The 25,577-nt window shown below is 48.9% G+C and overlaps 1 protein-coding gene across 1 annotated transcript in view; it reads left to right on the forward strand.

The window, feature by feature from the left end:
- LOC115166387 (protein bassoon-like) overlaps positions 1-25,577 on the forward strand; it is an 86,720-nt gene that overhangs the window by 51,181 nt on the left and 9,962 nt on the right. The window contains exons 3-6 of the mRNA XM_029720293.1: positions 11,071-11,520; positions 12,155-18,829; positions 21,543-23,973; positions 24,518-25,353. Coding sequence (XP_029576153.1) covers positions 11,071-11,520; positions 12,155-18,829; positions 21,543-23,973; positions 24,518-25,353 — 10,392 coding nt within the window. The remainder of the gene's footprint in view (positions 1-11,070; positions 11,521-12,154; positions 18,830-21,542; positions 23,974-24,517; positions 25,354-25,577) is intronic.

The raw sequence follows: 25,577 nt of genomic DNA on the forward strand, positions 1-25,577 counted from the left end.
GGAGAGGAGAGAGAGAGAGAGAGAGAGAGAGAGAGAGAGTTAGTTAGTTAGTTAGTTAGTTAGTTAGTTAGTTAGTTAGGTGGACACCAAGGAACTTTAAGCTCTCAACCTGAGAGCTTAACATTCGTGTGAGTTCCGTTCGTGTGATCATTGCGTTTCTATAGGGCCCTGTGTGAATGATAGTCTGAGGTGGTGTTTGCTCTCTTGGAGGTCTACCTTATCTCTCTCCCAGCTGTGTGAACAGACAAAAAGCCTTATTTTCTCTATGGCCAGAAATACTGCCCTCACCCTTGGTTACAAACACACACTCTCTCACCTTTTTTCCTGACTTTGGTAGGAGTTCAAATGGGACAATTTAACTCCCTCCCTCCCTACCCACCAGAGACCATCAGCCCACTCAGGGGCCGGTCCTCAGATGAATTATACTGTAACTGCCTATAGTAGCAGGCAATGCTAACTGATTACTAGCCCAGATAGCCATGTAGTGATATCCCAGATGAGAACTGACAGCGGGAGAGGACAGAGGAAGTGACGGAGAGGAGGGGGACAGGTGGAGATGGAATCGGCTCTGCATCACTGTAACACCACATGAGGCCTCCTACTCTCTGCTTAGGTACACTTAACACCAGGGGGATCGATAATGAGTCGTGTCAATGGGATGGGGAACATGTTTCTAGCAGAGGAGGTTTGACTGATGGTGGTACAGTAGCTATGGGGGACTAGGAGTGGAGATACAGTGTGGATGAAGTCAATAACTCACTCTGGCTCTGAAAGGTTCATCAAGAGGTTGGCTGGGTGGAAGGAAGCAATCCCACCGGGCTTTTACTCCCCCTGTCATAGGAGACTTTATAGGCCCCCATATGGAATAGGGTGCCATTTGGGATGCAACCCTAGTCTCCATATCCCTCTCCTCTCTACTGTATATCATCATCTGACCAGCTACAGTAGATCTTCTCTCCTCTCTACTGTATATTATCATCTGACCAGCTACAGTAGATATTCTCTCCTCTCTACTGTATATTATCATCTGACCAGCTACAGTAGATCTTCTCTCCTCTCTACTGTATATTATCATCTGACCAGCTACAGTAGATCTTCTCTCCTCTCTACTGTATATTATCATCTGACCAGCTACAGTAGATCTTCTCTTCTCTCCTCTCTACTGTATATCATCATCTGATCAGCTACAGTAGATCTTCTCTCCTCTCTACTGTATATTATCATCTGACCAGCTACAGTAGATCTTCTCTCCTCTCTACTGTATATTATCATCTGACCAGCTACAGTAGATCTTCTCTCCTCTCTACTGTATATTATCATCTGACCAGCTACAGTAGATCTTCTCTCCTCTCTACTGTATATTATCATCTGACCAGCTACAGTAGATCTTCTCTCCTCTCTACTGTATATTATCATTTGACCAGCTACAGTAGATTTTCTCTCCTCTCTACTGTATATTATCATTTGACCAGCTACAGTAGATCTTCTCTCCTCTCTACTGTATATTATCATTTGACCAGCTACAGTAGATCTTCTCTCCTCTCTACTGTATATTATCATCTGACCAGCTACAGTAGATCTTCTCTCCTCTCTACTGTATATTATCATCTGACCAGCTACAGTAGATCTTCTCTCCTCTCTACTGTATATTATCATCTGACCAGCTACAGTAGATCTTCTCTCCTCTCTACCAGCTACAGTAGATATTCTCTCCTCTCTACTGTATATTATCATTTGACCAGCTACAGTAGATCTTCTCTCCTCTCTACTGTATATTATCATCTGACCAGCTACAGTAGATATTCTCTCCTCTCTACTGTATATTATCATCTGACCAGTTACAGTAGATCTTCTCTCCTCTCTACTGTATATTATCATTTGACCAGCTACAGTAGATCTTCTCTCCTCTCTTCTGTATATTATCATTTGACCAGCTACAGTAGATATTCTCTCCTCTCTACTGTATATTATCATCTGACCAGCTACAGTAGATCTTCTCTCCTCTCTACTGTATATTATCATCTGACCAGCTACAGTAGATCTTCTCTCCTCTCTACTGTATATTATCATCTGACCAGCTACAGTAGATCTTCTCTCCTCTCTACTGTATATTATCATCTGACCAGCTACAGTAGATCTTCTCTCCTCTCTACTGTATATTATCATTTGACCAGCTACAGTAGCTACAGTAGAATTCTCTCTTCCTCTCTACTTCTATTATCATTGACCAGCTACAGTAGATCTTCTCTCCTCTCTACTGTATATTATCATCTGACCAGCTACAGTAGATCTTCTCTCCTCTCTACTGTATATTATCATCTGACCAGCTACAGTAGATCTTCTCTTCTCTCCTCTCTACTGTATATTATCATCTGACCAGCTACAGTAGATCTTCTCTCCTCTCTACTGTATATTATCAATCTGACCAGCTCCAGTAGATCTTCTCTCCTCTCTACTGTATATTATCATCTGACCAGCTACAGTAGATCTTCTCTCCTCTCTACTGTATATTATCATCTGACCAGCTACAGTAGATCTTCTCTCCTCTCTACTGTATATTATCATCTGACCAGCTACAGTAGATCTTCTCTCCTCTCTACTGTATATTATCATCTGACCAGCTACAGTAGATCTTCTCTCCTCTCTACTGTATATTATCATCTGACCAGCTACAGTAGATCTTCTCTCCTCTCTACTGTATATATCATCTGACCAGCTACAGTAGATCTTCTCTCCTCTCTACTGTATATTATCATCTGACCAGCTACAGTAGATCTTCTCTCCTCTCTACTGTATATTATCATCTGACCAGCTACAGTAGATCTTCTCTCCCTCTCTACTGTATATTATCATCTTGACCAGCTACAGTAGATCTTCTCTCCTCTCTACTGTATATTATCATCTGACCAGCTACAGTAGATCTTTCTCTCCTCTCTACTGTATATTATCATTTGACCAGCTACAGTAGATCTTCTCTCCTCTCTACTGTATATTATCATCTGACCAGCTACAGTAGATCTTCTCTCCTCTCTACTGTATATTATCATTGACCAGCTACAGTAGATCTTCTCTCCTCTCTACTGTATATTATCATCTGACCAGCTACAGTAGATCTTCTCTCCTCTCTACTGTATATTATCATCTGACCAGCTACAGTAGATCTTCTCTCCTCTCTACTGTATATTATCATCTGACCAGCTACAGTAGATCTTCTCTCCTCTCTACTGTATATTATCATCTGACCAGCTACAGTAGATCTTCTCTCCTCTCTACTGTATATTATCATTTGACCAGCTACAGTAGATCTTCTCTCCTCTCTACTGTATATTATCATCTGACCAGCTACAGTAGATATTCTCTCCTCTCTACTGTATATTATCATCTGACCAGCTACAGTAGATCTTCTCTCCTCTCTACTGTATATTATCATTTGACCAGCTACAGTAGATCTTCTCTCCTCTCTACTGTATATTATCATCTGACCAGCTACAGTAGATCTTCTCTCCTCTCTACTGTATATTATCATCTGACCAGCTACAGTAGATCTTCTCTCCTCTCTACTGTATATTATCATTTGACCAGCTACAGTAGATCTTCTCTCCTCTCTACTGTATATTATCATCTGACCAGCTACAGTAGATCTTCTCTCCTCTCTACTGTATATTATCATTTGACCAGCTACAGTAGATCTTCTCTCCTCTCTACTGTATATTTCATCTGACCAGCTACAGTAGATCTTCTCTCCTCTCTACTGTATATTATCATTTGACCAGCTACAGTAGATCTTCTCTCCTCTCTTACTGTATATTATCATCTGACCAGCTACAGTAGATCTATCTCTCCCTCTCTACGTATATTATCATCTGACCAGCTACAGTAGATTCTTCTATCCTCTCTACTGTATATTATCATCTGACCAGCTACAGTAGATCTTCTCTCCTCTCTACTGTATATTATCATCTGACCAGCTACAGTAGATCTTCTCTCCTCTCTACTGTATATTATCATCTGACCAGCTACAGTAGATCTTCTCTCCTCTCTACTGTATATTATCATCTGACCAAGCTACAGTAGTATCTTCTCTCCTCTCTACTGTATATTATCATCTGACCAGCTACAGTAGATCTTCTCTCCTCTCTACTGTATATTATCATTTGACCAGCTACAGTAGATCTTCTCTCCTCTCTACTGTATATTATCATCTGACCAGCTACAGTAGATCTTCTCTCCTCTCTTCGTAGTCATGCTCTTCATCTCTTTATGTTTTTATTCTGACCTCTAGTTCTTCTGTTCACCCCCCATCTCTGTGACCGCTCTCTTTTCCAAACTGCTCGCTCCCCCCCCCGTATTTCACTCTTCTATCCCCTCCCTCTATTTCTTTGCTTCCCTTCCTCCCCACTCACTATGGGGCTTTAACCTTTCTTCTCTTATTTTTCTGTCGTCTGTGTCCGGTGGGCCACTCCGGCTCTCTTCTTCTTCCTCTGGACGGCCCTGTGCTGCGTTCCTCCATTTTGCGGCGTTGTGCTGTGCTGTAGTGTAGTGCTGCCTGGAGCAGCAGCGGTACAACTGGGGAGGGAATGGAAGTGTGCGCTAGAGCAGAACAATGGTACCCTGGGTAAAAATAGCTATCTTCCAGCTTGGCAGGGGGAGGGGCACTGCCTCCTGCACTATATACAGTACAAAGAGAGGGGAGATTGAGTGGTCTTTATGCAGATGTACAATGCACTTCATACAGAAGAAAGGAAGGGAAGCCAATCCACACGTTGAAGGGGAGCTGGGGGAATTGTATAGAAGAGAAGGGAGAGTTGTGTGTGTCGGGGAGATGTAGGCTAAGTGGAGAGACAGTGGAGAGCACCGCCATATACATCTAATTGTGGATGTGTTCTGTTGTATTCTGCTTTATCTTTTTTGGGGTCTCCAGGGTATACAATATACAACATGTTGATCTATTGTGAGGTCTGCCGGGCTCAATATACAACAAAGCTCAGGGTGAGGAAAAGCACTTCATACCCCACAAGGCATGGGTAATAGTGCACTATGAGAATAGCCTGACGACTCACAGTAAATTCTTCAGCTGCTCTGTCGTTCGCTACATACTTTAGTCTGAGACTGACATCATTGAAGTCGTTTGTGGTGACGAGGGGCACAAGGGGCGTTGGTGCAAAACAAAGTCATCAGCGTTTGAATCGTCTCTAACCAATCAGAGTATCAAAGCCAAAGACGAATTTTCCAACCGTCACTTTACCCCCGCGTATTCTGGCTCTGGACAACCCATCAGTTTCTGGACCAATCAGACGGCCCCGAATGTGTTCCCATTTGGTGAAGGATCGGGGAGGTACTCCGATCCAGACTCAGTATGGAGAAGAAACTAACGTCCGTGGACGTGGCGTAGCGTTTGGCCAGAGTAAAGAGTCTGGGTAGCCGGGCAATTATGAGAAGGGCTGTAGTGCACTTTACTTTAGTCCGAACAATATAACAAAGTGGGGCCACAGTATTGCTCTCTGTCTTAATTAAGATGAATCTGTATGAGTCCACTAGCAAATGAGAAAGAGGGATACAATTTGTGGCTTTGCTAATCACACTTAAGAGAAAGAAAATAAAACACCCACTGCTGGAAATAAACTATTAAACAGCTTGGCAGGTCTCGGAGGGAGGCTTTTATGGTTTTGTCAATACCTCATTCAATCTCAGTCAGAAAAGTAGAAAATCCCCCAACACTATTGATGGTGGAGTCTTGACAGTAGCTTTTTCATTAAATTCAGTTTTTCCCTTCAGTCATCACCAGTAGGCTGGAAGCTTACTTTGAAGTCTTACAATTTCATCTTAATGAACTTATTGCACTCATTTCAGTAACAATGTTTTTTTTGTACCATCCACCAGTTTTCTTTATAATGTTTTATAGCCTGGAGTGCAGATAAAGCATAGTGTGTGGGAGTGTCATTGGAGAATTTAATCCAAACCGAATGAATTAAAGGATAAATTTGATTTATTACAACCAAATCTCTATTATGCAAATGGGATGTTATAGAGGGGCCCAGACACCTTTTTAGTGATTTCACTTGTTTTGATAAACTTACACGAAAGAGCGAATCCCTTCCTCATCCTCGTTGTGTAGTATGGAGACCCTGACAAAACATTAGCAAAGGCTCCAAAAACACTGAAATATGTCCTTAAACATAAATACAACCTTTAAGAAACTGCAAAACTAACAGTATAGTGATGCAGGTCTTTAGATGTTGTACACATGAAATTGTGCCAATTCTGAACTTTACCCGCAACGTTATATTCCCTTTTGTGCGACTCGAGACATTTCCCCTATCCAGCTGTTCCATTCTCTGTGTAGCCTGCTGCTACAGGTAACTGACATAATAAAGGAAACACCAGCATAAAGTTCCTTAATAGGGTGTTGGGCCACCACAAGCTGCCAGATCAGCTTCAATGCGCCCGAACTGACACTCGAACGGCGACAGTCCAGTGGACGAGTTCGGGAGTGGATTGTGAGCATACTCCACCCAGACAAGGAACTTGCTCCAGTTGCTGGCCTGGGTGGAGATGAAACAGCGGAGGAACTTCTCCAGCTCCTGGTTGGCCCGCTCAGTTTGCCCATACGACTGTTGGTGTAATCCCGAGGAGAGACTCACCAACACCCCCAACAGGGAACAGAAGGCTATACCGTGCGATGAACTGGGGCCCACGATCCGAGACAATTCCCTAGGAAGTCTGTGTAGTCGAAAGACATCGGTATTCATGAGATCAGCGGTCTCCTTCGCTGAGGGCAACTTGGGTAAGGCAATGAAATGGGCTGCCTTGGAGAACTAATCAACGACCACCAGGATAGTGGCAAGCCCTTGGGATGGAGGTAACCCTGTAATAAAGTCTACAGACAGGTGGGACCAGGGCCGGCTGGGTTGCTCCAACCTCTGCCCATCCCCAGTCGGCCATGGTCCCACGTCGCTGTCGTGAGGACTTGCTTTGGGCACAGGTGGAACAAACCGCAACAAAGGATCTCACATCCTAAATCATGTTGGGCTACCAGAATTTCCGCCTCAGGAACTCCAGTGTCCGATTAACCCCTGGATGCCCAGTTAATTTAAAGGAGTGTCCCCATTGTAGTACTGATTCTTGGATACCGGGCGATAGGCTAGCCTGGCGAGCGTTCAACCTCTTGGCTTCTTGAAGGGAGACCAAGTTCTTATGGTCCGTCCAGATCACAAAGGATGAGGTTCCCCCTCCAACCAGTGTCTCCAGCCCTCTAGGGCCCATTTAACTGCCAAGAGCTCCCAGTTGCATTCCACTGTCAAGAACCGCTTGGAGAGAAACTTGCATGGGTCCAGTTTCTTGTCCTCCTCGTTCCACTGTGAAAGGACCACCCCTGCTCTGGTGTCCGAGGCGTCCACCTCTACCACAAAGGGACGAGTAGGATCAGGATGAACGAGGATGGGTCCAGAAGTGAAATGCCCCTTGAGCTTCATGAATGCCCTGTCAGCCTCGGGAGTCGAGCAAAAACAGGCCTAGGACTTGCGGGTTAGGACCGTGAGAGGCACTGCCACCGCACCAAAGTTGCGTATAAAACGTCTGTAAAAATGTGCAAACCCGAAGAACCGCTGGACCTGCTTGAGTGAGGTGGGATGGGGCCAGTCGGTGACCGCCTCAACCTTTACGGGGTCCATTTGTATGCCTGCGGTAGAGATAATGTGACCCAGGAAGGAAACCTGGGATACTTCTCTATCTTGACATATAGTTGGCTCTGCAGGAGGCGTCTCAGGACTTGGCGGACGTGCAGTATGTGTTCCAGAAGGGTTTTGGAGAATATCAGGATGTAAGGTTGGACCCAGGTGCAGAGAAGAGACCAGACGAGGAATCAGTGGTTAAGGATAAACATAATACTTTACTGAGAAACGGTAGCCGCAGGATCACAGTACACTTGAAAAAAGTCTCAAAAACTCACTCAGGAAACAACACGGTAAACTATTCAAGCTTCTACAAAGGACAACAGAAAACACACCTCTTTTAACAGGGAAATCACAATGAGTAAATTGGACACACCTGAGTGTCGTTAATGTCTCTAGGATGGTCTCTGCCGCCCTCTGGTGACAGGTGGAACCATGACAATAACGTTGTGGATAAAGTTCGGAATAACACCATTTCAATGTGGTGTGTACAACATCTAAAGACCTGCATCAATATACATAAGAGCTTTGCAATTTCTAAAAGTATATATTTGGGTGTCTTTGGAGCCTTTGTTCATGTTTTTGCAGGGTCCCCAAACTGCACAACGAGGATGAGCAAGTGATTAGTTGTTCGGGGTAAGTTTCTCAAAAAACAAGTGAAATCACAAAAAAGGTGTCTGGACCCTTCTATAACATTCCATTGACATAAAAGATTTTGATTTAGTTGTAAAAAATAAAACTATTCCTTTAACAACACAGTGAATAAATGATCAGCTATGAAGAGGAATGAATGCAAAGAAGGGTATATTTTTTATCAAGACCTTTTCTAAATGTGTCAGTCCAGCGATGACTGTGACAGTTACGTTTGAAAATCTAATTTCAAGATGGCATGAGCGTTGATGATAATCTGAATAAAGACAAACAAACCTTTGTATATTCTCATATCACTAGTCACGATGTACTCTTCTGCTCTACGGGAGAGAAAAAAATTCCATTAATTGAAACCATAATCCCATTTCTTTTGTAAATCTTTCTGAAATGTTTTTTTTTCTCCCCCCCTCAATATGATGTCATGCGTGGTAAACGAGGGAAAACGGGGACTGGGTGCATTTCAGTCTTCGGGATGAGAAATGGATGATAAGAGATGTTGTATTATTAGTGAGGGCTTTTATCTTTCTTTTCCGGTCTGCTTTTCAGAGAGTGATACAATATTTATCTATCTGTGGGCTGCATGCCTATGACAGGTTCATACAGTTCATACCATTCCCTGACTTTTGAAAACCTGCAAGGAGAGAATAGAGAGAAATTTAAACATTAGCCTCAAAATTGTGCCTGGTGTTAATGGTCAATACTGTTCCATTCAGTTAGTCCTCTCTGACCTATTCTCTCCTGTCTTCCTTGTTCTGTCTCAGTGTCTCTGTACCAGGGGTGTAAAGTACTTAAGCAAAAATACTAAAGTACTACTGAACTTTTACTTTTACTTCGCTACATTCCTAAAGAAAATAATACGTTTTACTACATGCATTTGCCCTGCCACCCAAAAGTACTCGTTACATTTTGAATGCTTAGCAAGATGGGAAAATGGTCCAATTCACACACTTCTGGTCATCAATAAGGCCTCTGATCTGGTGGACTGACTAAACAGACATGCTTTGTTTGTAAATTATGTCTTAGTGTTGGAGTGTGCCCCTGGCTATTCGTAAAAAAAAAATGTACAAATAAAATGGTACCATTTGGTTTGCTTAATATAAGGAATTTGCAATGATTTATACTTTTACGTTTGATACTTAAGTATATGTTATCAATTACGTTTACTTTTAATGCTTAAGTATATTTAAAACCAAATACTTTTAGACTTTTACTCAAGTAGTATTTTACTGGGTGACTCACTTTACTTGAGTCATTTTCTAATCAGTATGACAATTGGGTACTTTTTCCTCCACTACTCTGTACAGCATATATCTGCCCTTCAGTGAGAAAGGACTCAATGTGTTTGACAGCACAACATGCAGATGTTTTATTGTTGACATGCTGGTTTTAGATGCTGACTTGCTGTTGCCTCAACCCCACTCTAAATTCAGTAGAGATTATTTGAACAATGCTAATAGCTTCCTGATTTAAAAAAAACAACAAAAAAAACGGAATGGCTGTGGTTCTGGAATTTCTGGAAGTCAACTAGCTGGGTTTAGAGATATCTGCGCATGCAGGATCCACTAGCCTACCTCCTTTCAGCTGCTGCTCCGTGCTCAGTCACTCTTTTACACAAAACGGTTCGATTTACAACTTAGTTCTTCGTCTGTTGTAAAAGTTGGCTATTGCAAACACAAGCACGACACCAACAGGTTGTCTAGCAATGTCATGTTATTTTTTCAGGGAGGGGAGTTACATGCCACTACAAGTTATATGTAGCCTACACAGAATATCAAACAAGCAAGAAACAAACAGGCCGTCAACAGCGATTTAATGTTATTTTTCATCATCATTGCAAACATTGGCTTAAGAGGAGGCAGACTCCTGGCGATATATTGCAGCATAAGTATAAAGATGACATCATCAAAACACAAACTGTTTTGCCCCAATGCAATGTGTAGACTGCGTCTTGCTTGTCCAATGGCAATATCCGTTACAACAGACAGAGAAGGTTGTAGCCTTCATATATATTTTTGAAACATTTATTCAAATCGCAACTGTTCAGAAATATTAGTCAGAGATAGGCCACATCATGATATCGATCAAATTGGTTGAGGCTTCAGAAGAGGGTGAGTAAAGAGAGAAACGGGAATGTGTGTGTAAAAATAGCATGTGCAGAACGTGATTCGGATCTTTAGATTTGAGAAAGAAGTGTCCAGAGGGGCGGGACAGGGGTAAAAACTCTGTATTGTAGCCTCAACCTCAAAGAAATAGGATCTACGCGAGCAATAAGAAAGCATCTATTCGGGGATCAAGCACACCACCAGTTAAGATAGATGGAATGATGTCTCATAGTTTTAAGAGGCTTACTTCTCAGAGTAGGTGTTGGACTGGGCCTCCAATCAGTCCCATTGTTATGGGAACATCATGTCTATGTATGCCGGCCCCCCAAAATGTGTCGTAGAAGGGCGATGTCTCTCGATCTGGTGGCTGCCTGCCAATAGACAGTATGACTTTCTCCTCTGAGACATACAGACTTAATCCTGGGGAAGCCATGCTGTCACTCTTTTCTTTATCCACAGAATCACAGTGGAGATGTACATGGAATGTGGGAGGGATGTTCTACTCTTGTCAGATTCTTCCATGCCCGCTTTGTACCCCCCTTCCCCATCCTTCACTTCCTAACTTTCTCTCTCTTTTTCTTTCTCTTTTCATTTTTTTTAATCAAAAGGTTAATATAATTGTTTTGTTTTTCTGATTTGTTTTTCAGAAGAGGGAGTGGCTTTGTCTGAACTGTCAGACCCAGCGGCTGATGTCCGGAGGACTCGGAGACCCCTCTCCTGTTCCTCATCCGTCTCCAAAGCACCAACCAATGGGATCTCCACGCCACCTGGCATCAGCCAGTCAGCAGCCAGCTCAGAAGCCGCCCTTCCTGAAATCGACCAATCAGCAGCAGCAAGGGCCGGGAACGATGCAGCCGCAGCAGCAGCAGAAGCCACAGACAGGCCTGGGGAGCGGACCTTTCGCAGTGAAGCAACCTGGGGACACAAAGGCCCCTGTCCAGCCCACACCTTCCAATGAGCCCCCAAAACAACCGAAGGCCACGGAAGAGACTATGCCAAAGTCAGAGGAGGAGGTGGAACCTGCCATAGACACCAAACTAACTCAGAAGAAGGGAGAGCCAATCACAAAAGACCTAAAGAAGTCAAGACATTATGACGTAAGTCACCTTTTAGGTCTCCTAGAAATTCATTTTGATATACAGCTGATAAAGCTTAGTTATTGTTATATAGTAAAGCAAGATGTTTATTGAGGGACATTTAGTGGAGTTGAAATGGAATAAGGTATTGATAGTTTATTGCCACAGTACCTCAAATGATTTGAAAATGGCATCCAATCTTTTCTGTGCCTTCCCTCTTCTCCTTCACCTTGTTATTGACGTCTAGAAAAAAATAGTGCTGATGAAGCAGGCGCCAGCCAAAGCACTGATGGATTTACTCCACACAGAGAAAAGGAATGTGTTTTTTCTCTCACTCCATTTTAGCCGTCGCCCCTCTTGAAACATAATGTGCTACGATTGGTACAACCATGAATATGCAAAGCCATCAAGGCCTTAGTGGTACTGAATTAGTGCTGTTGTGAATACAAAATGAAAGTGATCCACTCTAATGCCCACTGTTCTCCAATGTTCAATGTGAGCATGGGTGGAATAAGATGAGGAGCAGAACATTACAAATAAGTATTTTATAATAATCATTGCATAAGATCATCTCAGGGTTTTTCAGGTCTTTTTTTCAGGTCTTTTTCCCAGTCTGCTGTTTTGTTTTTGGCTGATTTCTTATGTCCCTCCTTAGGAGACCAAGAACAGCACTCAAGACCTGTCACGGAGCCCCCAGAGCCTGAGCGACACCGGCTACTCCTCGGACGGCATCTCCAGCTCGCACAGTGAGATCACCGGCCTCATCCAGGAGGAGGAGATGAAGCTGAGCGAGAAGGGCATCAGCGGACGTGGCAGCCCCCCCAGCCCTTCCGAGATCACCAAGCTGGAGAGCTCCATGAGGCCCCTGCTGGAGTCCAAGACCCTGCCGGCCGAGGAGAGGGAGCGCGAACGGGGACGGGGCAGGCACCACCGAGAGCAGAGGCCCCGGTCGCTGTCCATCACCCCCGAGGCCTACGACTCTGATGAGGAGCTGGAAGACATTGTGGAGGAGGAGGAGGACGGAGGGGACTGGGAGTCCAAACGGGAGCACAAGAGCAGTGCCGCTCCCAAGGACGAGAAGAAAGTGGCCGAGCCGGAGCCAATGACAGATGAGGAGTTCATGAGGAGGCAGATCATGGAGATGAGCGCAGACGAGGACAACGAAGAAGAGGAGGACATGGAGGAGGAGGACGAGGAGGACGAAGGCTACGGCTACCAAAAACCGAAAAAGACACACAAGCACATCTCGGAGTCAATGAAAGAGAAACGCCGCCTATCTCACCAGTCTAGCAGCTTTGAGGAGGAGACCAAAAGCTCCAGCGACATCTACAAAGGTTCTGCGGAGGAAGGAGAGGAGGGGGGCCTGGGGGGCCTGCGCCGCTTCAAGACTATTGAGCTCAACAACACCAACAGCTACAGCCATGACATGGAGCTCAACAATGAAAATGACCTCAGTCTGGACCGAGAGCCCGAGCTGGAGATGGAGAGCCTGACGGGATCTCCCGAGGAGCGTTCCAGGGGAGAGTACTCCTCCACCCTGCCACCCACCACCTCCAGCTATAACTCTGGCACCTCACCCACCTCCATCTCCTCCATGGAGGACGACAGTGACAGTAGCCCCAGCCGCAGACAGAGACTGGAGGACGCCAAGCAGCAGAGGAAAGCCCGGCACCGCTCGCATGGCTCCCTGCTGCCCACCATTGAGGACTCCTCTGAGGAGGATGAGCTGAGGGAGGAGGAGGAGCTGCTGCGGGAGCAGGAGAAGATGAGGGACCTGGAGCAACAGAGGATCCGCAGCACGGCCAGGAAGACCAAAAGAGACAAAGAGGAGCTGAGGGCCCAGAGACGCAGGGAGAGATCCAAGACGCCCCCCAGCAACCTCTCCCCCATCGAGGACGCCTCCCCTACTGAGGAGCTGCGACAAGCTGCAGAGATGGAGGAGCTCCACCGATCCTCTGCCTCAGAATACTCCCCCCAGAGCCTTGACTCAGAGGCTGAGGGATACGAGTCCAAACTCTATAAGTCTGGCAGCGAATATAACCTGCCAACATTCATGTCTCTGTACTCTCCGACCGAGAAGTCATTGACGACCATGACGACCACTGGGAGCTCCAGCAGCAAGCCCCTGAAGAGTGCTGAGGAGGTGTATGAGGAAATGATGAGGAAAGCTGAGTTGCTGCAGAAACAACAGAAACCGCAGCAGCATCAGAAACAACAGAAACAGCAGCAGCAACAGAAACAGCAGAAACAGCAGCAGCAACAAGGGAGACACAATAGTACATACAAGGATGACACAAACGGCCAACAGTATGAAGATGAGTACGAGTACAAGCAGGCAGAGACTGGTTATGAAAACGAGGCAGCAGAGACAGGAGACATCTACGAAGAGATCCGCCAGACCTCCCAGAACATCACTAAGATGCACCAGTCCTCCGCCCTGGAGTTACAGCAGCAGGCAGACGAGCAGGTGGAAGTTGACAACAGTACCTATCCAGATAAGCAGCTTTTAGATACTGGGTCAGCCTTCAGTAAGCTGCTTGAGCAGACCAATGACCTATTGACTCCTGGCACCAGCCCCACTCAGCTCTCTGCACCTGTGTCCTTCTCTGAGACCGGAGGAAGGATCCCTGATGTACGGGTGACACAACACTACTCAAAAGGGATGAAGAGCCAGACGGGTAAAAATGGCATCACTCCAGTGGCGGCCGTCACCACAATAGCCGCCTACGGGGTTTATTCCCGGGATGCAGTGACCATCTCCCAGACCAGCGTTAGTCAAACGATGACGACCACCCAATCCACCATGTATGGTCGGCAAACTGGAGGTCCCACCACTTCAACCACAACCGTCTCAAATGTGTGCAGCAAGATAGCGGAGATAACACAGGCATACAGCCAGAGAGAGTTGGTTGCGAGGAGCGTGGGGGAGAACCGAGGGGTCCAAGTCAGAGACAGTGCAACATCTTCAGAGCACGTCATAGAGACCCGCTCGCCAAAGATGTCTTCGTACTACAAGAGCTCCAGCCCCCCTCTGTCCCCTTCCGCATCGCCCACTGAGAGCCTAAGTCGCTCTCCCTCCAGGAGGGTCGAGATCTCCACCCAGACGTTCAGCCCAGGCATAGTGGCTCCGTCGGCTGGCTCAGGGCCCACCTCCCCAGTGATGGTCCAGGGGACCCAGACATCTCACAGAGTTGTATCCCCACGTCTTTTCAGACAGCAATCCTCCCAGGATGCCCACTACATGGACACCGAGCACACAAGCCCTGCCAAACCAGTGACGGTCAACACGGCCACCTCACCTTTATCCTCGCCCACCAGATTCAGCCGACAGTTGACATTTGATGGCTACTCTCCACAGGCCAGTCCACCAGACAGCCCTCCATACCACCAGTCTCCTCACCGCAGCTTCTATAGGATGCAGAAGGTGGAAAAGGTCAATGTTGGCACCAGCATGGTCACCACAGCTAGCACCTACAGCCGTGGTTCGATGTCTATGGACAACATTTCTCTCTGCAGGATCTCCACTGTCCCAGGGACCTCAAGAGTGGAGCAGGGCCAGATGATCTATGGTGGGAGCGTGGTGGATCTGAGAACATTGGATTTGAGAACAGCCACTATACCAGCTCCCATCATCATGACTGACCACGGCATGGATCTTACCTCTCTGGCCACAGAAACACGCAAATACACCAGTGGGCACGAGGGGAGCCACCCCTCCACCATCATTCAGCCTCTCATCATGAACCTGAACACCCAGCAGCACCCCCATGTGATGGTATCAACCGCAACCACGGTGAGCGTCACGGTGGCCGCCTCCATGTTCATATCACAGCCCAAACAGCCCATGGTCTACGGGGACCCTTTACAAAACAGAGTGGACCTGGGCCAGGGTATGGGCTCAGCCATGTGCCTGTCACAGAACAAACCACCACCCACTGACCCATCCATCCCCAAGATTGACGCCAAGCTGGAGGACCTGAGCATCCAGCAGCAGCAGCTGATGGAGCAGCAGCAGAAGCTTCAACAGCAGCAGCAGCTCTTGGAGCAGCAGCTCCAGCAACACCATCAGATGCAGCAGCAGTCCTCCTTAGCTCGGTACAACCTACCAGGCCAGATGACTCTGCTCAAAAAGGACCTTCTGGTCAGCCAAACCAGCAACTCCCAAGCCGTGGTCAGTGCTATATCCTCCGCCGTCGCCCCTGACATCTACAGCACTGGAGGTCCCCTGGAGCTGAAGAGCAAGCCAACCCCGGCAGGTGTGATGAACCTGGCAGGCGGTGGGCCTCATGGCATGATGGTCCAGATGGATGGAGCCCCACAGGGAGGACCAGTGACCCAGCTGGTGAAGACAGAAGAGAGCCAGGATGCCATGGACCTCACAGGGGGGCAGATCAAAGCTGAGAACCAACCGGCCTGCTGTGATGTAGTGTACCGCCTCCCATTCGGAAGTACCTGTGCTGGTGGTCCGTTCTCCCAGAAGCAAAATGTTGATGAGACAGTGGCCACTCAAGAGCCAAGACCACCCTCTGCGCCACCACTCTCCTATGAGTCGGACCAGGAGGGCCAGTATCAGGAGATTTCTATGGACGGGCGTAAAGCCTACACACTACCGTTCCCTGGGCGGCTACAGCCCTCGATGTCTGGCACCAACCTAGCAGAGGCCGGACTCCAATCCTACCACTCCAAGATGGACCCACACATCCAGGCCTCTGGAGAGCTGGCCGTGGACCTCAGCACCATGAAACATGCCTATGAGGGAGGCTTCCTGGGACTGGGCATGCAGTATGGCTCCTACACTGACCTACGCCATGGGGGTGACCTCACTGCTACTGCCCTGCCCATTCGCAGATTCAACTCCCTGTCAAACATTAGCTCTGACTACGGCTACTCGCCCCGAGACCTCGCAAACTTCCAGGAGTCCAACCTGGCCCAGTACAGTGCCACCACTGCCAGAGAGATCAGCCGAATGTGCGCTGCCCTCAACTTAATGGACCGCTATGGGAGCAATCCGGAGCTCGTGCAGTACGGCGTAGGAAGAGGAACAGGTCCAGGTGGCAGGCTTAACTCTATGAGACAAAATATGCTCTACGGACCTGATGGGAAGCCAATCTCTCAAACCCAAGCGCTCACCAACATGATCAATGCCAGGCAAGCCAGCCTCCGAGCCATGTACCCGTCTGCCATGAGGTCTGCTGATGGAATGACCTACTCCACCATCAACACGCCCATCGCATCCACCTTGCCAATCACTAGCCAGCCTGCCTCAGTGCTGTGCCCGCTACTGAGGGGAGTGTACAGGCCTTTACCCACAGCCAACATGACACCAGTGCCTCTGGCTAGCCTCACCAGGATGCCTGTGAACCCAAGGATGCCTATGTCTGGGCAGGCTCCGTACCGTTATCCGGCTCCCAGCATCTTCCCATTCACCACGTCGGCCCCTGTGAGCATGCCTGCTGCTATCACCACCACCCAGGATGCCCCAGTCTACCTAGGGAAGCCCTCTGTGAAATCCGGTGCATCTGATCCATCATCTCAACCTCTCTTTGCCCGTACATCAGCGCCGGTCAGCTTGCAAACAGAGCCCCAGCAGCAACCCATGAACCTGACCCAGGCTCACCTTCACACTCAGGCCCCAGGGCAGCCCCAGGTCCAGCCTCAGAACCAACCTCCAGCCCAGCCCCAGCACATGCATCCTCAATCCCATCCTCAGAGCCAGCCTCCACCCCAGAGCCAGCCCCCTCCAGCCCACATTTACCCTCCAACACAAAGCTACACTGGGCCCCAGAGCAACACCCAGCCCCCTCCGTCTGGCCCACCCTCCAGCAGCCCAGTCAACCCTGTGACGGAGACGGAGGAAAGGATGCACCGCCAGCATGAGCAGCTGCTGCAAATGGAGCGGGAGCGTGTGGAGCTGGAGAAGCTGCGTCAGCTACGTCTGCAGGAGGAGCTGGACAGGGAGCGCATGGAGCTGCAGCGGCACCGCGAGAAGGAGCAGATGCTGGTGCACAGGGAGATTCAGGAGCTTCAGACCATCAAGGAGCAGGTCCTGCAGCAGCAGCAGGCTGAGAGGGAGAGCCAGCTGGTGATGCAGAAGGAGCAGTTGGCCCAGCAGAAAGCCCAGCTCGACCAGATACAGTCGCTGCAGCAGCAGCTTCAGCAGCAGCTTGAAGAGCAGAGGAGGCAGAAGACTGCTGCAGCTGCTGCTGCTGCAGCCGCCGCAGCCGCTCAGGTGGACCAGAACGGCCAGACCCTGCTGCCCTATGGAGATCAAGTGGGCTTCATTTCCCTGCCCAACTCCTCCTCGGACATGTGTCTAAGGAACAATGAAGAGCATATAGAGACCAGAACCAACATGAGGAGGCAGAACTCCACCTCCATGCCCCGGCTGAGGGATGGAATGGAGGGCGAGAGCATCCAGTTCTATGGAGCACGGAGGATCGTGGACAGCTGTGTCCAGACAGACGAAGAGGATGGCGAGGAGAGGTACATCATGTCTCGGCGCAGACGCAACAGGCGCAGTGTAGACTGCAGTGTCCAAACCGATGATGATGAGGAGAAAGTGGAGTGGGAGCAGCCTGTGAGGCGCAGGCGCTCTCGCTTCTCTAAGCACTCGGATCCCGGGGCCGAAAACAAGACAGACACAGCCTCCAAGACAGCCGCCTCATCCAGCATCGCCATCCAGACCATTCGAGATAGCGCCTGTCAGACCGAAACAGACCAACTGGGGAAGGTGTCTCCAGCTATCCACGTCACCGTGCCAGACCCGAACAAAGTCGAGATTATCCACTATATCTCAGGCCCTGAGAGGACCCAGAAGGGCCAAAGCCTAGCCTGCCAAACAGACGTTGAGGCCCAGTCTCAGGGTGTGGTGGTGCCACAGCTCAGCGTGCCCACCACCGTCAGCCCCTACTCCACAAGCAATCAGCTGGTGGGGTCCGCCGACCCACGCCAGCAGCAGAACAGGAGGAGGCCAGACCCCCTAGAGATTAGCTATCAGACCCAGCCCATGAACCACCTCCACAATGAGTCCCTCTCCAGCCTGATCCGTCAGCCCCCCAAGTCCCCCAAGGTGCTCTACTCCCCTGTTTCCCCCGTCTCCCCCCACCGACTCTTGGAGACGTCCCTCTCCAGCGGCGGGCTGAACAAGGCCCACGTCACCCCCCAGCAGAAAGCCTACACGGTCGAGTCGCCCCAGCGCCACCCCAGCATGCCCCGGCCCATTAAGAGCACACAGAGGTCCATGTCGGACCCCAAGCCCCTAAGTCCCACTACAGATGAGCACACCAAGGCCAGGCTAAACCTGTACCAGCAGCAAGCTCTTCAGAGCCAGGTAGGTCATAAGGTCAATCCTTTGATCCTCAACAGCTATTTCTGTACACATGCAGAGACCGAAAGACTCAAATCGCAAGATCACATGGACAGTTGTCTTTTTACTGTTAAGTACTGTATGCATTCTACTGTAGTATGTATCAAATTGGCAGCATAATATTAAAATATGGCCCCATAAACATACAGTGCATTACCATGCGATGCTACACTCTTAGAATTAGTGGTGACTCGAGGAACCCTGGAGATCCTCAAGGAATCCCTGCAGTTCTTCAAGGAACCGTTGCTAGTCAATGGTTTATGTTAGCACCCTTGGTAAATTGAGGGGCTCTTGGAGGAACCTTTAATGCACGTGTCAAAATCATTCCACGGAGGGCCGAGTGTCTGTTTTCACTTCTCTCTTGTACTTGATTGATGAATTAAGGTCACTCATTAGTAAATAACTCCTCTCACCTGGTTGTCTAGGTCTTAATTAAATGGAAAACCCAAAAACCCAGCAGACACTAGGTCCTACATGGAATGAGTTTGACACCACTGCTTTAATGTTTCAATGTAATGTTCCTGGAGGAACCCTGGACTGGAGGAGTGGCTTAGTAAGGGCGTGGCTTTCAGATAGCTCTTTTTAGGCCACCCGTGGAAGTAGATGTAATTCCTGTTCATCTGTTCTGTTGTATTGTCATCACATGTTAAGGTTGAACACTGACAATTTTGTAGCTTCAATGAGGCTTACAGTGGTGTATGAGTTCCTCAAGAGCATGTGCAAATCCCAAAACTGGAATAGTTGCCATTTTATTACTATATGTAATCAGCAATGTTAATATGATAATAGAATATGTAATATGCATAAATATTCAAGAAACATTTTAATTTGCAGTGTACAAACTTAACGTCACGAACAGGAGTTACATTTACTCTAACGGGTGGCCCAAAATAACTATGTGAAATCCATGCCTCCAGTCTGCTGATAGTCTGCCACCTCTATAATATATATTTAAAAAGCCTCTAAATTGAACCCCACTCATCACAAAAAGGTTCCGGTTTGACCCTTTACACAGGGGTTCCTCGAGAAACCTTGTTCAACTGGAAAGGTTCCCGGAGTGGCAATTTATAGAACCCCGAATGGTTCTTCTACTTTTAAGAGTGTATACTCAACATAAAACACACAACAGAATTTACACACAGTTACACTGTGATAGATCTCTAGTTTCAAAAAGCACCAAAGACGTATGTCCTCCAACATCTTACTAATGCACAGCTTAAGTGAACACAGTCAAACGAGCTCTACATTGAAAAGTTATTGATGTTTTTGGCAAGCAATTTTGAACATCATCATAGGCAAATACTGTCAATAATATCTCCATTCATCTAAAACTAACTCCAGCTGTTTGTTACTTTTGCTTAAGTGGCAAATTTCGGATTGATGTTTGTCCCCCCTTATACACAGATTGAAACAATTCCGAAATTTAAGTGACCATCTGTCGTATTTGGGAATAATGCTTTCTTTGTTAATTATTTTTCACACAAGAAAATACTAAATAATAGGATGACTTTAAAAGACAACTGGAAAGAGCAGGAGAGGTTAAAAAAAAAACAGAGGCACCTCCCGCTTTCAAATATTTATAGCATAAAACCAAACCCCAAAAAGTATCCTGATTTTGAAGAATAATAAACAAATAAATGGAGATTTACACAAAGAAAAAAACTTCATGATTGGGGTGGGGGGGAGAGAGAAAAAAGACATTCAAGTAAAACGCATAATCAAAATAAGTGACTGATAGGCAGGAAATGATTCGATATTTTTTCATTTTGTGTTTGAAGGAGTTGTTGAAGGAGTTGATATGGTATTTGAGGTGGTCAAGGAGACTGTTCAAAAAAAGTCACCTCTGTAGGTGATGGAGAATTGACTTAATCTTGTACGGGAAAAACGTGGGTGTGGAGATCTGTAGCAGTTCTTGTAGAGTAATGATAAACCTGAGTTTTGAATTTGAATAGCATTTGAACATTAACAGGGAGTAGATTCATGTTGAATTGGAAGACAAACAACAGACTTGAAGTTGGTTGATTTCATAAATATTAAGGATTTGAAGACAATTTAAGAGTGGAGAGGAATTTATTTTATACCCTACTCATAGATTATGCTAGAACCGCTGAAGAGAAGTGCATGGTTGTAAAACATTTGCTGGGTTTATGTAGAACTGCTATTGTAGAAGCATCTTTATGAAATGGTCATAGTTAATTAAACATTCATGTTGCTGACAGATACTGGGGCTATCTTCCTCAACCTTTCTTGAGACTGTGATGAATTTTACTCCCAATGGAAATCTAAATTTAATTACCACTAAGTTTTATTCTGCGCTCACTTAGTGCTGCATGCACGGTTGTGGCATGGCTGAGGATGTAACATAATACAGAAATGTTAGTGGAAATGTTAAATGATAGACATTTGTATTGCTTTGCACTGTTATGTAACTGTAGCAATGCCATTTAAGGTAGCAAAAATATTGATACAGTATTTATCAAGTTTAAGTTTACAGCAATTTGTTTTCTCTTTTGCACAGGCACATTAAGTAATGTATGATCACACTTTAAGAATGTACCTTGTATTTCGTATCGTCCTTGAGGAACAATACACATCTATGTCACGTGTGTAATGCTCTGTTGTGCAAGCTCTTTCCCTAACCCTTGCTCTCATGGCCCTGCCCCCTGTCTCCCTGCAGCTGGCCGCCCTGCAGCAGAGCGCCCTGAGGAAGGTGAAGAGGACCCTGCCCAGCCCCCCACCAGAGGAAAGCCACCTCCCCATTGTCACTCCGGCCCTCCCCCAGATGTACATGCCCTCCGTGCCCTCACTGAGGGCCGGGACCAGGCCAGGTCTGGCAGCCAAAGCCAGCCTGCTGAAGGACCTCACCCACGAGCTGAAGGCCGTGGAGCAGGAGTCCACCAAGCTCCGCAAGCAGCAGCAGGAGCTGGAGGAGGAGGAGAAGGAGATTGATGCCAAGCTGCGCTACCTGGAACTGGGCATCCATCAGCGCAAGGAGACCCTGGTGAAGGAGAGGGAGAGGAGGGATATGGCCTATCTGCGCTGCATGGGCGACCCGCGAGACTACATGTCAGACAGCGAGCTGAATAACCTGCGGCTGGCGGCGGCTGTAGCTTCCTACGAGAGCAACGGGGTGCTGACCAGACCCAGCACAGCACCACTGAGCCAGTACACCAGTGACTTCAACACAGCCGCCCAGTTTCCTCCCACCTCCTCCTTCGTCTCCTACCAGTCCTACCACACCCTGAGCCAGCCAGCTCCAGCTCCCCAGCCCGGCACCCCTTACCAGACTGCAGCCTTCAACCAGCCCCCCTACCCTTCAGTGTCCCAGGCAGCGGCTCTCCCCCAGCCCACCCCCCTGCAGACCCAACATCCTCCCCCATCCTACCAGACTCAGTCCTTCTCCTCCCACACATTCCCACAGAGCCATCCCCCCTACCCGACAGAGCAGGGTGTGCACCCACTGCCTCAGCAACAGCAACAGCCTAGCCACCAGGGATTCCAGCATGCCCAGCCTGGCCAACCTCCCTACCCCACCCACACCTCTCCATACCCCAGTCAGGTGTCCTACCCAGCTGGCCCTGGGCAGATCACGCCCTACCAGCCCCAGGCAGACATCCTCACTGTCCACCAGAGACCGAGACAGACCTCACTGGCTGACCTGGAGCACAAGATGCCCACCAATTATGAGGTCGTAAGCAACCCCACTGTAGGGGTGACCACCACGGCCCAAGACATCATCTACTCCTCCTCCAGTGGGGCACCCCCATATGGACAGTATACTGGTGGTACCACCATGGTCAACACTTATGGGCCATACTCTACGGCAGTCTCCAGTACATATGGCCAGTACACCACGACAGTATCCAACACATACGGGCAGCAGTACACTTCAACCCCGGCCAGTACGTATGGCCAGTATACTACCACCACAGCTAACACCTATGGCTACACCACTACAGCCAGCTCCTATGGCCAATACACTGCCACAGTGGCCAACAGCTACGGCCACGGCACTCCATCTGACCGTCTGCACTCAGTTGACAGCCCCTCTACCTACGCACAGGACGGTCTCTATGGCCCCGCAAGCCTGGAGCAGAATGTCCCAAGGAACTACGTCATGTGCGATGACATCAGCGAGCTGACCAAGGAGGGCCTGGGCGGCACAGCGGACATGCACCGGAGCGATGGCCACGGTGTACGCTACGCAGGGGAGAGCGGTCCGGCGAGAGGAGGGAGCTCCTACGGCAGGCCGGAGGACGAGCTGACCAGGGAGGAAGACCTGTACGACCACCACAGCAGGGGTAAGAGCAGTTACCACCCGCGAGGGTCAGACACATATGGCCGAGTAGTGGGCAGCAGCAGCACTAGCATGGGTGGGGGGTCCTCCTATTACTATGACGACTACACCAAACACGGCGCACAGCGCACCGGCATCCAGAAGCACGCCTCCAAAAGCCTGGCTCCGGCCGTCATGTCCTCAAAGCGCAGCAAGCACCGCAAGCAAGGCGGGGAGCAGAAGATCTCTAAGTTCTCCCCCATCGAGGAAGCACGCGACGTGGAGGCAGACCTGGCCTCCTACGCCGCGAGCACGTCGGGCGGCGGCAGCTTCAGCGTGGCGTCGCGGGCCAGGAAGCTGCAGGACGACATGGCCCACGGCCTGAGGAAGAGCGCCTACGAGCAGAAGAGATACTCCTATCCGGAGGAGCGCATGTACTACACCTCGGGCCGTTCGCGCTCCACAGGCTACGGCATGGACAAGATCTCGTCCCGGGACTACGCCGGCTACCGCAGCCGCTCCTACGAGAGAGATGGGGACAGGGAGCGCTCATCATACAGGGCGAGCTATACCCGGGGCAGACCCCCCATGCGCTCTCAGTATTCGTCGGAGGAGAGCCCTCTCAGCCCCATGGGTGTTCATGTGAGGGCCTCCTCCCTGGGCCCAGAGCTGTACGACAGCCGTAGTAGTCAGTATTACAGCCAGTACGGCTCCAGCCACTCCATGCCTGACGTGCAGGATCACATGAGAGACTTGCCCCGGACACACGTCTACAAACCCGACAATTCTTACATTATAGACGATATGCATTGCGCTGTTTCGGACAGTGAAGGTAAATGGGTGCTAAATGCCAGTCTCTGCCCACGAATAAACATCCCCCACCCAACCAGAGATAAGGCTAGATGAGAGAAAGAGAGAGAGTCGTTGCATGCTGTGCTGGTGTTGTGTCTCAAGGCGTATTCTGGCTGCTCACGTCCCGACTGACTGACTGCTGTCTGTGCTGTTTGCATGAACAGCCACGTCCAGTTTCTTCACTTAGTTCGTCACTTTCTTTTCACTTGCATGCTATTCTGAGAGGTGCACAACTTTTTTTCACACAATACCGTCGTCTTGTGAAAGTTGTTTCGTTTACATTTTGTGATGAACTTATTTTGTGATTTTTTTTCCATCAGTGTTTTCCATTTGTTTTCTTTTTTTATGTGTGTCTTGTTTTCGCATCATGCATGGGTGTAAATCTTGACTTCTCTTTAGTTTTTTTGTTTTCCTTTCTCTTTCTATTCTCTCCTTCCTGTTCTTCTTTTGCATGGTCTCAGTCTGCATGCCTCTGTCGCCGTCAGACTTGGAGATTGACTGTGATCTACTCTTGGTTTCCAAAGCCTACCATCTTGGCCAGGAAGAGACGGACTGGTTTGAGAAGCCCAGGGACCTGCGCTCTAGCTCCCGCCACTATGGCAGTGGTGGCCACTCGTCCGGCCGTAGCCGCCACGTCAAGCACACCTACCACGACTATGACGAGCCCCCAGAGGAGGACCTGTGGCCCCAGGACGAGTACGGCCACACCCGCCAATCTTCCACCACGCGAGACCATCGCCACCACGGCAGCACTAGCTCTGGGAGACACTCCGCCTCGTCCCGCCACTCAGACGAACCACGCTCCTCGCGCTCCTCCAAGGGCCACCCCAAAGACCCGTCCATGCGCCACGACTCCCGCCAGATGTCCTCGTCAGGGAAGAGGGGTGACCCGCGCTCCCAGGGGGGGTATCACTCATCGGACTACTCCAGGGACCCGTCGGGCCACCACCACAGCCAGGGCCGCTCCTCCAAGTCCTCATCCTCCCATGATGGGCGGACTTCCTCCAGGAAGCAGCAAGAACTCCAGGGTCACCCTCCCTCCTCCTCCAGGGGCCAGGGCAGCTCTGGCCGTGTGCCGGGATCCGCCGGTGGGCCCCCGGGCTCTAGGGGACAGGGTCCTACCTCCCAGCAGGACGGGCTGCAGCAAGGCCAGCGCACCCAGCTGCAGCAGCAGCCCCAGTCCTTGGCGGCACGACAGACAGGCACCACCCCTGCAGGCACCACCCCTGGGGGCCAGCAGCCTCTGGGCCTGGCCCAAGCCCAGCAGGGTCTACAGGCCAAGCCTGGTCAGCTTGGTCCTGGTCAAGCCGGTCGCCAGCCACAGGCAGGAGGCCCACTGGGGCAACTGCCACCAACTGCGGTGAGTACAGGATTATGACATAGTGCAGTGAACGTGTGGTTACAAACAATCAGTGACTCTGGATTGAAAGTGTCATGATTATTCAAATGTACCATCTACATGAGAATCACTGTAAATGTGTGTAGATTATTATTTCACGTGTTGAGACGGCTTTAGAGGTCTTTGGTGGCATCTCTCCCTCTCATCTCTTTCTTGCCTCTGTTTCGTCTGTCTCCCTCCTCCTT

Source organism: Salmo trutta, chromosome 28, assembly GCF_901001165.1.
Source record: "Salmo trutta chromosome 28, fSalTru1.1, whole genome shotgun sequence".
In the NCBI taxonomy this organism is placed as follows: Eukaryota; Metazoa; Chordata; class Actinopteri; order Salmoniformes; family Salmonidae; genus Salmo; species Salmo trutta.